This window comes from Lytechinus pictus, chromosome 4 (genome assembly GCF_037042905.1).
Source record: "Lytechinus pictus isolate F3 Inbred chromosome 4, Lp3.0, whole genome shotgun sequence".
Taxonomy (NCBI): domain Eukaryota; kingdom Metazoa; phylum Echinodermata; class Echinoidea; order Temnopleuroida; family Toxopneustidae; genus Lytechinus; species Lytechinus pictus.
In genome coordinates, this window is record NC_087248.1 from 6,959,921 (window position 1) to 6,974,112 (window position 14,192).

At 34.9% G+C, this 14,192-nt stretch overlaps 1 protein-coding gene across 3 annotated transcripts in view; it reads right to left on the reverse strand.

The window, feature by feature from the left end:
* Positions 1-1,752: 1,752 nt before the first annotated feature.
* LOC129259624 (uncharacterized) overlaps positions 1,753-14,192 on the reverse strand; it is a 29,147-nt gene continuing 16,707 nt past the window's right edge. For 2 of the 3 annotated variants that reach the window (XM_064098278.1, XM_064098277.1), the window contains 5 exons: positions 12,470-12,562; positions 9,024-9,194; positions 7,898-8,137; positions 7,138-7,269; positions 1,753-5,735 (listed from right to left, as the gene is read on the reverse strand). In XM_064098278.1, the coding sequence (XP_063954348.1) occupies positions 5,380-5,735; positions 7,138-7,269; positions 7,898-8,137; positions 9,024-9,194; positions 12,470-12,562 (992 nt within the window). In that variant the 3' untranslated portion in view covers positions 1,753-5,379. Of the gene's footprint in view, positions 5,736-7,137; positions 7,270-7,296; positions 7,403-7,897; positions 8,138-9,023; positions 9,195-12,469; positions 12,563-14,192 lie in introns of those variants that run through there. The other variant, XM_064098279.1, reaches the window with a different exon arrangement.

The following is a 14,192-nucleotide window of genomic DNA, read 5'->3' on the forward strand; positions in this document are numbered from 1 at the left end:
GGCACTTTATTTTACAACTTGACTATATATGCAAGTTCCAAAGGACTCCATCTTAGAAACTGAAGAAATTGGAAGGCTAATTCCTGCCCAGCCTAATTTTCATACCTCACAGCTCACTCAAGCATAAATAGTTTTCCATCTTTTTGGCATCATTTGAAAGTTGAGTTTATTGGCCTTCCCCCATGGTGACATAATTATTGATTTGGCAGCCATTTAAAATGTTTTGTTTTATTGACACACTATATATGTATATATATATATATATTGTTTGGAAAATGAAATGCTTCTCTTTAAATGATCCAGCGAATAGAAATTAAGGAAGTCTTCATTTTACATGACTATGTGTAATTCTTATTTTATGCATAAGGTGTCATATGAAAGAATAAAATATGGATAAGATGCAGGGACCTATATACAGGTGTCTTTTATCTTCTTCCTGCTTATTATACCCTGTAAGTCATCATTAACTTTAACTTACTACTAAATGTAGAAATTCAGAATACAAAATTACTTTCTATTTATAACAACTTGTGAAGACATAAACACAACCAACACACCCACTGATAGCTGTTTATGTTCCACATATTTCAATTGATGATAAGAAACAATAGAAGACAACTTGAATGCATTGAATGCAAATTTCAAATAATTCATTCTCCAAATTTCTGGGGGTCCTCCCCATTTATCAGGGAATCCGTAAAGTGATTTTGACTGTTACGGTTACATTTTTTTCTGATGAAGAAGGAGAAAATTCTGAGAATAAAATTATCTGGAATTGGCATTTCATGCAACTTTGGTCACACTTTATTTTTAAATATAATCTTAGAATTACATATATATGTATATATGAAAAATAGAGTAGAAAAAAATCAGATCTCTCTCTCTCTCTATATATATACACACACAAATCACACTACTCAAAATAGTGACATTACACACATTCAGACATGATCTGTTTTGTTCAGTTTTAATCTTTTCTCAATAAAATGAAAAATTTTTCTTCCTTCATTCAAGGCTTTGAAAATGGTCAAGCACTTCCATTTCCCAAAATATTTTCTCAAAATTTACATTTTCAGTAGGAATGTAGTTTAATATGTTATTGGATGTAGTTTGAATATGATTATTCCATACAATAGGATCATATTTTGCATCTAAAAATAAGTGATGGTATGTTTCCTCTTCTGTTTTGTACTTATGACTTTGAGTGACATTTAAAAAAAGAGCAAATTATGGTTTTTGTTCCTAATCCGATGCAAAATATCAAGTGAAAATCTATTCACAAACAAAATACACAGTTCTTTTCACATCAAAATTAATTTCTTTTCATGAACTCAATTTCTTCTTGATCCTTTAACCCTAAATCTCCTGGGGTATTTTGATTCTTGTCATTCTGGGGGGGGGGGGGGGCCATAATGGCCCCCCTTAAGATCTCAGCCGCGGATTGCGCGATCACAACAAAAATTTGCATGATGGTAGAGAATGACGTAATCTACGCAGTTGCATTGGTAAATTTCACTGAATTCATATATTTTTATTTTATATGAATTAATTATGCTAATTTATTCATGAAATCATACTTTTTGCTCTGATTCACTAAATAAATCTCCTAGAATGCTATTTTTTGGTGAAAATATTCTTTATAGCATTCATAATAATTGTGAATGAAAAAAATTCTGGTACCAAGACCGATTTCTTATGTATTTTATTGTTTTTTTAATTTCTTATGTATTTCTTTGTTTTTTATTGTTTTTTCGATGGAAATCGTTCCAGACTTAATTCTGATCATAAACAAGGCAAAATTAATTAAGTGTAATCAGTAAAAGTAGAAATAAGGATACATTTATGAATTTTGACTTGAAAGTAAAAATTCAGTGAGCGTAGAGGTCCAAAAAAAATTCGCAGCAGATATATCGCGAAAATTGTCGAGTTATGGCCCACCCCCCCCCCCCCCTCGGGAGAATTAGGGTTAAGGAGCACCTGGCAATTCAGAGTTTCTTAAAAACAAACTTTCATTTATTTTATTTTTAACAGGAAAAACAATATTCTCTCCCCATCTTGGGAAGTATCATCACCATCAATTCATCATTAATATTTCATATTTTGTTTTCACCTTACGGGACCTGTCCTAAAAACGGGACCTGTCCTAAAAAACATATCTGGAAGTATGAAAAAAATGTCAAATTTTCATTTTTATAGATTATGTACCAAAACATAAAACATCTTCTTTTTTTTCATTTGGTTTTCCATATCATCCTTGATGAAGTACAGAATACAATTACAATTACAGTTGTGCTCAAAGTTAGTGAACCCCATCACAAAATCCACTCTTTCATGCTGCGTGTTGAATGTAGACAACAACACTACAATGTTTGGCGAGCCCAATGAAACAAACTTTATTGAAAGTAATATTTTATCACCTGACTTTACAATTAAATATCTAAGACATGGCAGAACTTGAATACTTTGAATATGATCATTTTCTGGTGGGGTTCACTACCTTTTGAGCACCACTGGATATCTCTGTATAAAAATGAAAGCTTTGATTGAATGAATTACAAAAGAACACAACACTCTAATTTTAAATGCAAGTCAGAGTTCACTTGTGTGAGGTAGAATGTTGTACTCCAGCATACATGTAACTGATCATTCAACCTATCTGTCTATATACATATAGTACATATTCTCCATAACAAGATACTCTCTCATTTAAGTTTTAAAAAAGATACCTTAATGCATTAATAAAACAGTTTGAAGAATTGCCAAGACCTCTTTTTAAAAAATATAAAAATTTGGGTCTCGTTTTGTTCTGTCCAATTGCTTGGCTCATCTTCATGTATATCATCAGCAAATAATATAAACCTGTCTTACATAATTATTGATATTTTCAAAACAACCCTATTTAATCTCATAAAAACTTCAATTTCTATCAGTGGTTAACTGATACAGTATCCAAAATTAAAAGGCAAAATTCCAATCAACAAATTAAAAAGGGAATGGATCCCTTGAAAACGATAAGCTTCTGAGAAAAAAGAAAAATAATTAAGTATAAAATCAATCAAATTATGAGCTTGAATTAAACAAACCATATTAAAAATCATGAACATTTGAATGTTGAGAATGTTAAAGCTCTAGACAGTGCTTACTGCTTAGCAGTGCTTCACGGGATTACCCTGGGTAAACAAAATGAAATAAATAAATATATGAATGAATGAATGAATGAATGAATGAATGAATGAATGAATGAATGAATGAATGAATGAATGAATGAATGAATGAATGAATGAATGAATGAATGCATATGAATGAATGAATGAATGAATAAATAAATAAATTTAAAAAAAATAAAAAATAAACTGGAGATCCTCATGTTGGCAATACCACCAAGACATGTGATGTCACACACACACATTGGGTGATTTCAAGTTCAGTGTTGACCTTTTGGTGTTGGTGTTAGGTCAATTTTAACACGATTATAACACCAAACATAAAATGAAGTTGGTCCCGAAAAGTCACTCACTTGTTGTTGAGATGTCAATAATGTGATCTGGGTTAGTTTTACAAACTCTGAATAAGTTTTGGGGCAAGGGGAAGCAATCCAAACTTCAACACTAACACCAACACCAAGGCCAACACCGGACTTGAAATCACCCATTGCCTTTGATGGATAAACACATACCAAAATAAATTCTTGTTTTGATCATCCTTATGATTGAATAAACTCTTGAGCTGGAATAAATTTTGAAAAGCCATAAATGATGAATGAATTAAATAAATAAATCCTCATGTTGGCAATACCACTAAGACATGTGTCTTGTTTTGATCATCCTTATGATTGAACTCTTCATCAAGAATAAATTTGTAGAAACCTTAAATGTGCTCTCATTAAAAAGGACAACTGATATACATGTACCAATAGATTTGATAAAAGGCAATTTAAATGAAATATGCAAAGAGGTAATCAGAAAGTTTCTCATGTCGTTAGTAATTTTATGAACCGGCTAAAACCGAATTTTTGGTCAAATTTTTCGAAAAAAAAATTTCTTTCATATTCTGAAAGCCTGTGATTCACTCTATTGATTTGCAAAATTTCAGATTAGAATTTGTATTATTTAAAGAATAAGAGCATATTCATATTTCTTACTAACCAGCTCAACCCCCTACTTTGATATTACGAACTGGCTCAAACCATTCTTTGTGTACTATAAAGTCTCACAGGTCAAAGACTTGACCTAGATGCTGTGCGTATACGGCGCATACCCCGGCATGTGGTTTGTGCCTCTAAAAAACATGCGCATAGCATGAATGACTTTACAAACTGGCTCAAACTGTGGTTTGCACAGGGTTTGTGCCGCTAATAAACAGTGCGCATGATTTTATGAACTGGCTCATACCCGTTATTGTCAAAATTAGCTGCTTCTAAAATGCATACATGCGCTTCATTGCAAACATTGAAAGAATGAATACGAATTGCAGACAAAGTTTGTTTATTATAAAAAAATAGAATGTAAATGTATGCTTTAAAGTGGTATAAATATTTAATCAGGTTTCATTCAAAGCGCGAAGTTATGAGCGTCTGAAAAAATCCAAACTTTAACTCGAAATCATGTTGTGGAGTCCAGCCGAGGTTTGAGCCAGTTCATAAAATCACTGACGATGCGTAACCTCACACATTTTGCTTGTGTTGCTAATAGGATCTCAATAGCAATAGTGATTTTGACATCCAAATGCTCAGACCTTTCTTATTTGTTCACTTCATATAAAACTATCACTGATCTTCAGAACTGTCTCATTTTTTGTTCAATATTTATCCATTATATTCCATTGATCTATCTCTTTTTCAACTGGTTAACCTGATTTCAAGGTTTAATGTGAATTTGTTTGAATTGAATTACCAAATCTTGTTGTCAAGTACATTTACATACAATCATTATAGAAAAAAATAATAATTGTTGAAATCATTATAACAACATGCCAATCGATGATACATCCAAAAATGATATGGATTTCGTTTTTGAACAAAATTATTATACTTTCTTTTTCTTTTCTACATGTGATGACTAATTCAGCTTAATTTCTCTCACCTTTTGTCAAACTTTCATCAATCAGTTTCATCATTTATAGATTACTATTGTACACTTCAACTGGTTTCAAGAGTTTCATTTCCGTTAATTGCACAATTGAGAGAATGTTAGGTTTGAGAATATTGCCTCTTTCTCATTTTTTTGTTGTTAAGTCAGAATAAGTTTTCTTACAAAATTCTCATTACAAGTCCAAATCTTCTCAAACTTTCATTGATCTTTTTAATTCATCTGTTACTATTTTTGTACTGTTCAAGAGGTTTCAAGGTCATCATCCTTTTATTGCGAAACTGAGGGAATGTTATGTTTGAGAAAGTGCCCCTTTGTCAATTTTTTTGTTCAAGTCACAAAGTGTCTTCTTCATTTCCATTGCCTGATCGGTACTGAGCTCTTCATACTTATGGCATGTGATGCTTCGACCCTTCACTTCCTTGAAGAGGTCCCCAAACTTGCTCGCAAACTTTTTCACATCCACTTTATACCGCTTGAACCGTGGATTTCTCATAGACTTTGACGAAGCACCGCTATCAACATGTCGCATCAGACTTATTTGCTGGGAAAAGAGTCTGTTCAGACTCATTCTGCGTGTTCTCTCGAATTTCCCATTTGCAGCTTTAGACCCTGTTGTGTATCCACCAAGTCTGTGTTTGATCATTCCTAGAAATAAAAACAAGATTTTCATTTGTTTGTATGAAACTTGACGGGCATGGGCAGGGGCACAGGGCTGAAAGGTGACACAACATTTGCTCCTGCGACAATTGATCGATGCTTTGTTTCGTCAAAAATATAGGGATAGGGTTGCATTAGGGTTTTATGTTTGGTTTAGGATAGGGTATAGCTTTAATTCCAGGGTTCAAGTTGGTCATTCCATTAGTGTGTGGAATTTACAGTGAAGCAATTGTCGCTGCAGCAAATGTCATGGAGGCTGAAAAATATAGATGACCTTTCGACTCAAACCCGTAATTCATTGATAGGAATGGCCATCCATCTACCCTGTAGCCATGCACTTGGCACATTTGCAGGAGATGCCTAAAAGCCAACTCCATCCCAGCAAAAAGTTTTTTGAAATAAACAGTGAATACTGAGAGGCATCACACTGAAAGATTCATGAAAATTTGACATAAAATAATTAGGTTATGACCTTTAATACTTTCGAAAAGTTTCAGAGAACAGATACATGCACATCCTGGTAAGTTTGGAAATGACGGAACAAATGAAGTCACCAACTATTTCTTTTGCATTTCATTTCATGACCATATGAACAACTTCCTCATTCCATATTCATACAAAATGCAATGTAAAAAAAACTTATTGAAACTAATTCACACTTTTATGATATTTTTTTTCTATTTCAATGGTAGGCACGGCCATAGCACACTCTCACGGATGTGCAAAAAATTTGTATAGATGTGCGGTTGGCTTGTCAATGCGCTGATGCCAACATTGCTGTGTATCACTAACGTAAAAATCTATGGCAGGGTGGAAGAATACTTCATGTCAACATCGCAGCATATCACTAACGTAAAAGTCTATGGCAGGGCGGAAGAATACTCCATTTCCCTCTCTGTGATTGTACCCCATACAAACTACAATGCTTAAGGCGGCATTGTAACCGGCTGGATTTTAGCTAGATTTTGATACCAAATTTAGCTTCGAAATCCAACGTAATCCGGTCCTAAAAAGCTCAAATCTATCGATGATTCAGAGAATCTGATAGCTCTTTTTATGTTTCACCACATTTTATGAATTTTGGGTTCAAATGGGTCCAAAAATATGGATCGTTTTCGAAACTTGAATTGATGAAGTTTCGATGTGTGGCCGTATTAGACCTGCACAGGGCATCGCCCTACGCATACTGAAGTCATAGATATAGGCTTGCATGATGAAGTTTATGGATTTTCACTGACGTGCGGCACAAAACGAATTCCATTAAAGTGCGGTCCAAGTTCAACTAGGGTATACTCGCTCAATGCTACGGGAGAAGCATTTTTAGTTCTTAATAGGATGATTGAAGATGTAGCGGCGTCTTAGCCTATTCATTCTTGCACTTAAGACTTACCCTTTGCTTTGTGGTGAAGTTGCTCCATGAAGAAGTCAAGAGCAAGGTTCCGCCCTAAACCTCCATAGAGATTTATTGTTCGATTGTGAACAATCTCCCTCCCAATGCGAGGGGGAAAACATCCGGCTACACCTGTATAACGGAATAAGAGAATGAAAAAATGAAATTCAAATACCAGGCCCGTAAGCAAGGATTTTTGCAGGGGGGGTATTCGATTGTGAACAATCTCCTTCCCAATGCGAGGAGGGGAAACATCCGGCTACACCTGTATAACGGAATAAGAGAATGAAAAAATGAAATTCAAATACCAGGCCCGTAAGCAAGGATTTTGCAGGGGGGGGGGGGTATTCGATTGTGAACAATCTCCTTCCCAATGCGAGGAGGGGAAACATCCAGCTACACCTGTATAATGGAATAAGAGAATGAAAAAATGACATTCAATTACCAGGCCAATGATTTTTTAGGGAGGGGTTCTAAAATAATTTTTTTTTTTAAGTGGACCTTAACACAAGGTGCCCTTTCGGGGAATAAATGAGGTTAAAAGTGTAATATACACACCTGCACACCCAGACTATTTTGGGAATATTCTGGAAACTTTATAAATACATGTAGATAACTTTATTATATATTTTTAATTTGATTTTGATGAAATCATGCTAGTTTGATTTTTCTTGATTTATTCAAATCTATTGGGTTTTTTTTCTCGGATTGACAACACTGCAATAATAAACAATGTAACAATTATTCATGAGTTTCTTACCAGATAGCAAGCGGTGGCCAACAGAAAAATGCTTGTCATGCCCGAGGCGGTAGAATTCAGGCATGGATATTCTCCAGTGGCGCATTAGTGCCACGCCGTCGGCCTCCCTCTCTGCATCTCGAATGCTCTCGCTGTATAGACACTGCCAAGTGCACCTTTTGATGTAGTCCAAGAGTTCATCACCTTCTATTTTATTTTTTCCTGCCACTTTGGAACATTCCTCAGAACAGTACCACTTTCCTGTATTAAAGATAAATGCTAGTTGTGGTAAAGATCAAATAAACTCCAATAAATTACAACCAAAGTGTTTGTATATATGAATAAAAAATAATATGTTCCAATAGGCTCTGGAAGAAAATGTGTAATTGCTGAGAAATTAGCAAAATAAGCAAAGAATTTCATGTAAATATTGGGTATTTTTCCAAGGAAAATTAATACTCTGTCCCACAAATGCTTTTCTGTGTTGATGATCATCAGAATTATCAGTTTTCAGCTAAGATATGATTTCACAAAGATAAGCTTACATAAATGTACCACATGTAGATCAATGGTAATATTGTGACCATTAACTTTTATTTTAAAAACTGTCACGAAATAATTGTTTGCTGCAACTACTTTCTTTTACCTTTAAATTTAAAGTTAAAAAAAAAATTATTCATAAAAATTGATAGATTATAGGTATGACAGCAGATAGAAGACTTGGAAGGTGTGTATATATAGCCTTAAGAATGGACATACTGAAATTTTTCGACAATCACTCATTGGAGAAAAAGCTTAGAAAAGCTTCAGTATGTCCATTTGTAAGGCTAATTTTTGATTCGCTGTAGGCCTACCAAACACTTAGTTACTGCATTTGTATTTTTTCATGAATTATGCATTTTTACATGTAACTTCTGAAGGTTTCCATGGCAAAGAAGAATAGTGTAGTAGGTTTCACGGTACACCATGTATCTTTCTTGGGCAAATGTTGGTCCTGAAAGTACACAATTATCGAAACTTGTCGAAACGTCGAGATCGGGTGGTCATTTTTACATATTGTAGTGAAAGCAACATTTGAAAATTTGGTTCAATGAATGGTTTCATATTGGTCAAGAGCTCAGAAATATTTTTTAAAGAAAAAAAATACCTTGTGAAACAGGCGATGTTGTTCTCACACATCGATGATGAAATCTTTGACCGCGTTCGCAATGTTTATTTCCACATTGCCAAGTGAGGGATTCCCCTTTCTTCCTGCAGATGCAGTACAGTCCATTATCTGAATTCTCGCATGCAGGGGTGCAGTACCACACAGTGTCATCTGACAAAATAGATCAATAAAGAAAAACAGCATTCCTTTACATTTTATGTTACAGTTGACTATTGCATGGGTTATTATTACACATTCCAGAACTCCAGTCTGAAACAAAATGATAAATACAACAATTCATGATTATACACACGTGGAGTGCCTCTGGCAGTCTCATCTGCATTACGTGATTCCATATAGCATAAAAAAATCATTCACAAAAAACACCATTCATATAATGATACAATACTATGTTCATTGACCCTAAATGACATTTGACCTTGATCATGTGACCTATAACTTGTCAGTGATACTTGATTACCCCTATGTCCATATTTTATAAACTATATCCATAAACTTTTAAAGTTATGACAGCAATTTAATAATTACCTTCAACATGGCCAAAGTTCTTTGACTTTACATAACATTTGACTTTGGTCATGTGACCTGAAACTCGCACATGATGTACAGTGATACTTGATTACTCTTATGGGCACTTTCACAGTAAGTTACATGGCACAATTTTACACACTTTTCATTGTGTATGATTATCTTTAAAACACCAAATGATGGGAATTTGCTTAAAAGCAAACTCCCATCTTAGTTGTTTTTTGAGATAATCATACACACAATGAAAAGTGTGTAAAATTGTGCCGTGTAAAATGCCCTTATGTGCAAGTTTCATGAACTAGACCAAAATACAATATCAGAGTTATGATGGTAATTCAACAAATACCCCCAAAATGGTCAAAGATCATTGACCTTAAATGACCTTTGACTTTTTTCACGTGACCTTAAATCTCGCAAGGGATGTTCAGTGATACTTGATTACTCTTATGTCTAAGCTTTATGAATCAGATCCATAAACTTTCGAAGTTATGACGAAATTTCAAAAACTTAACCTTAGCTTAAGATTTTGATGTTGATTCCCCTAATATGGTCTAAATTCATTGACCCTAAATGACCTTTGACCTTGGTCATGTGACCTGAAACTCAGGCAGGATGTTCAGTAATACTCGATTGACCTTTTGTTCAAGTTTCATGAACTAGATCCATATACTTTCTAAGTTATGCTGTCATTTAAAAAACTTAACCTTCTGTTAAGATTTGATGTTGATGCCGCCGCCGTCGTCGGAAAAGCGGAGCTTAGAGTCTCGCTCACCTATGCAGGTGATACAATAAAACGAAAACACTTACAACATTTGCAACTTTATAAATTTTCATATGTAATTATTTCCTACTATAACTTTATAAGTTTGTTGAAAACATTATACTTTATGAGCTTCATTTTAGTCATTATATAAGTAGATATTATTCCACTAATGATACTGTAACGATCCTGCAACTAGGATCATGACGTAAACAATCAGCCCTGTGCATGACTATTGTTTACTCATTATTCATTGCTGTTGCGAGAATTAATTCAACCGTGAGTATTATGTCTTTCGGCTATTATTAGAAATTACTTAAGATTTCATATTCCAAAATGATCAATGTATTAGGTTTTAATACGAGACCTCAATTTTTAATGAAGAAATGTTAGGAGATAAGTTGTTTTGCAGTTTTGTATGATCGAATTGGTGTAGATATAGATTGAATACCGGTAATTCATCACTGGCTGTGTTTATGTACGTACATGGTAATTTGCATAAGAGCGCAGCCGGCGTATTTGCATAAGTGCGGATGAGCGTTTGGAGTGCACACGTCCGATCGCAGCGCTGGCAGGTTTTGATAGATTTTTGACGAATTCATATCTCTTTAAGTATTGATATGAATGGTTCTGTATATATTTCATTGCAAAAAGATATATCCTTTTGGAAACGTATCGACTTATTGAATGTTTTGTAGTAATGAACGAGAAATTGTGAATAAACTGGCTTCAATAAAACACAGTTCGAGTTCTCTGTACATTATACGCTGCTCGTAGACGTGTGTGTGCTATCCAAACTCGCTCGGCGCACCGTTTTCACCTACGTCCGCAACTTGTCCATATAAATAAGAGACGTTTAGTCGCAGGGCTGGCACAACAACGGAAATCTGACTGCAGAGGACTTGCCACGGGGAAGACGTTGGAAAACTTGGAAAGGTAAACCGACGCAGGAAACAAGCCTATAGCCAAGGCCTATAGACGCTGGAAACCTCGATATGAATTTAATTAAGTCCCTATACTGACCCATATGTATGAATATGAGAATTCCCCAATAGAGGTCCAAATTAATTAGAATATAGATCTTGCTATGATATAAATTTTCTTAATAATTATTTTGGGCGAGCGACCTGAAGTAAATAGTCCAGGAATCAATCTCTTCGTATATATCAAGGCCGGAATTAACAGACGTGGAAACGAATGTCGAGACTGGGAAGCTGGAAATAGAATTTTTCTCTTAACAAGCTAGACGCCGGTTAGATTTGGAAAATTCTTATACTTGGAGGCCCAAAATAAAAGTTTAATAATTATCCATTACATTTCTCTGATAACAAAAACATCTTAGAGCTTATTTGTAAATATTAGACATTGTTTACCTGTAACAGTGGCGAGTCAAGTAATGTACATGTATATATATTTATGCAATTTGAATAATAAAGTGCACCGTTATTTTTCTTTTTGCCATTGAAACTAAAATCTGAGTCACAAACCCCTGTGTCTTTCTTTGCTGTGTACCCCCATAGTCATATATTTTGACGAGACGACCCTTAAATGCAAATAATCTATATCGAGCCGCTCTAGCATTTTCTTCCACTCTGATAATAATTCTCTTGGAAACTGCATGCTCGGAAGGTATTGAGATAGACAAAATGGAAATAGACAAAAGCTCAGGTGATCCATCACAGACTGAACACCATCCTGACGTAGAGGTCGGAATGGAAGAAATAAACGATAGCGGCGGCCGCTACAATACCAATTTTCCTATCAGGTTAGTTAAAAGTCATAGTTGCACAGTTTGGGTAAATGTATAATGAATTTATATTACAATTATATTGTTTACTTATATGGATTACTGCAAAAGATACATCATATATTTTGTTTCATTTCACATAAGCTGTTATTTGGATAAATATGCATAAATGTTTTTGCTTGATAAGTAAGAAAGACAATTTAAAAGACAAAATAATGCATGCGATAGAATAAAGTGTTGCAAGTTTTGAGTTGCAGGTGTTTATCAATATCTTGTTTTCAAAATCATAGAGCAAAATGTATGTTATTAATGATACCACGCTATAAACCTAATGTACACCATTCAAGTCTTAACAAAAGCAAAAACATTAAAAAAATTCTAGTTGTATACCTGTATTTGGAATCATCACACAGTCTTCATGAAACCATTTCCCATTTTCGCAATCAACATTGGAACATTCCACCATTTTGGCATTTTCTATATCTGTGAAAGCAAAATGAAAAAAAAAAAAAAAAAAGGACAGAGGTTAATAAAAGACTTCGGGGTAGCCTTGAAAAAAGTCAGTTGTCAATTTCTTCCAATCCCGTACCAGGCAAAAATTATTTTTTGAGGGGATGGGTGTGATAGCATAATTTCTTTACACACTGTAGTTATATGAACATAGTGAGCGTAAAGCAGCAAAAAAAAAATGCTCTTGAATTAGTTGGTCAAGGAGCTGCTCCTAAGTTTTGGAAAACTTTAAGAGAGATGGGGCAAAAATAACAATCTCATGTTTAGTAGAGCCTGCTGGGAGAAGATTTTAGAACTGGAGTGGTTACCCTGGGTAAAATATGACGTTATTATCATCATTATAGAGGAAGAGCCATGGTGAAGTGGTTCCGACTCTCGCCTTGTAAATAGAGGGTCGTGTGTTTGAATTCCACCGCCGTCTAGCGTCCTTTGGCAAGGCGTTAATCCACACTTTGCCACTCTCGACCCAGGTGTTGAATGGGTACCAGGTAGGATGTGAAAGTTATTGTTATGTTTGAAATTGCCAGTGCCATTATGAGGCTGCGATGAATAATGCAATGAATGCTCCCCAGAGAGTGGCAATTGTGCACTCTTCGTGCAGGATTGAAATGAATCCAATGACTGGGGTAATAATATGCTGTAAAGCACTTTGAGCCATTATGGGTAAAGCATTATATAACAAGTGGAATGCCTCTGGCCGTCTCACCTGCATCACGCGATTCAATATAGCAGCAGTGCTGATTTTGAAAACTACTATAACTCGCACAAGATGTTCAGTGATACTTGGTTACTCTTATTTCCACGTTTTATGAACTAGACCAATACACTTATAGAGATATGATGGCAATTCAACAAATACCCCCAACGTGGCCAAAGTTCTTTGACCTTACATGACCTTTGACCTTTATCATGTGACCTGAAACTCGCACAGGATGTTCAGTGATACTTGATTACTATTATGTCCAAGTTTTATGAACTAGACCAACACACTTTCAAATTTATGGCTGTAATTCAACAAATACCCCAATTTGGCCAAAGTTCATTGACCCTAAATGACCTTTGACCTTGATCATGTGACCTGAAACTTGCACAGGATGTTCAGTAATACTTGATTACTATTATGTCCAAGTTTCATGAATCAGATCCATAAACTTTCAAAGTTATGATGGTAATTCAACAGATACCCCCAATTCGGCCAAAGTTCATTGACCCTAAATGACCTTTGACCTTGGTCATGTGATGTGAAACTCATGCAGGATGTTCAGTGATACTTGATTAACCTTATGTATAAGTTTCATGAACTAGGTCCATATATTTTCTAAGTTATGATGACATTTCAAAAACTTAACCTTAGGTTAAGATTTTGATGTTGATTCCCCCAACATGGTCTAAGTTCATTGACCCTAAATGACCTTTGACCTTGGTCATGTGACATGAAACTCGGGCAGGATGTTCAGTAATACTTGATTAACCTTATGGCCAAGTTTCATGAACTAGGTCCATATACTTTCTAAGTTATGCTGTCATTTCAAAAACTTAACCTCAGGTTAAGATTTGGTGTTGACGCCGCCGCCACCGTCGCCGTCGGAAAAGCGGCGCCTAT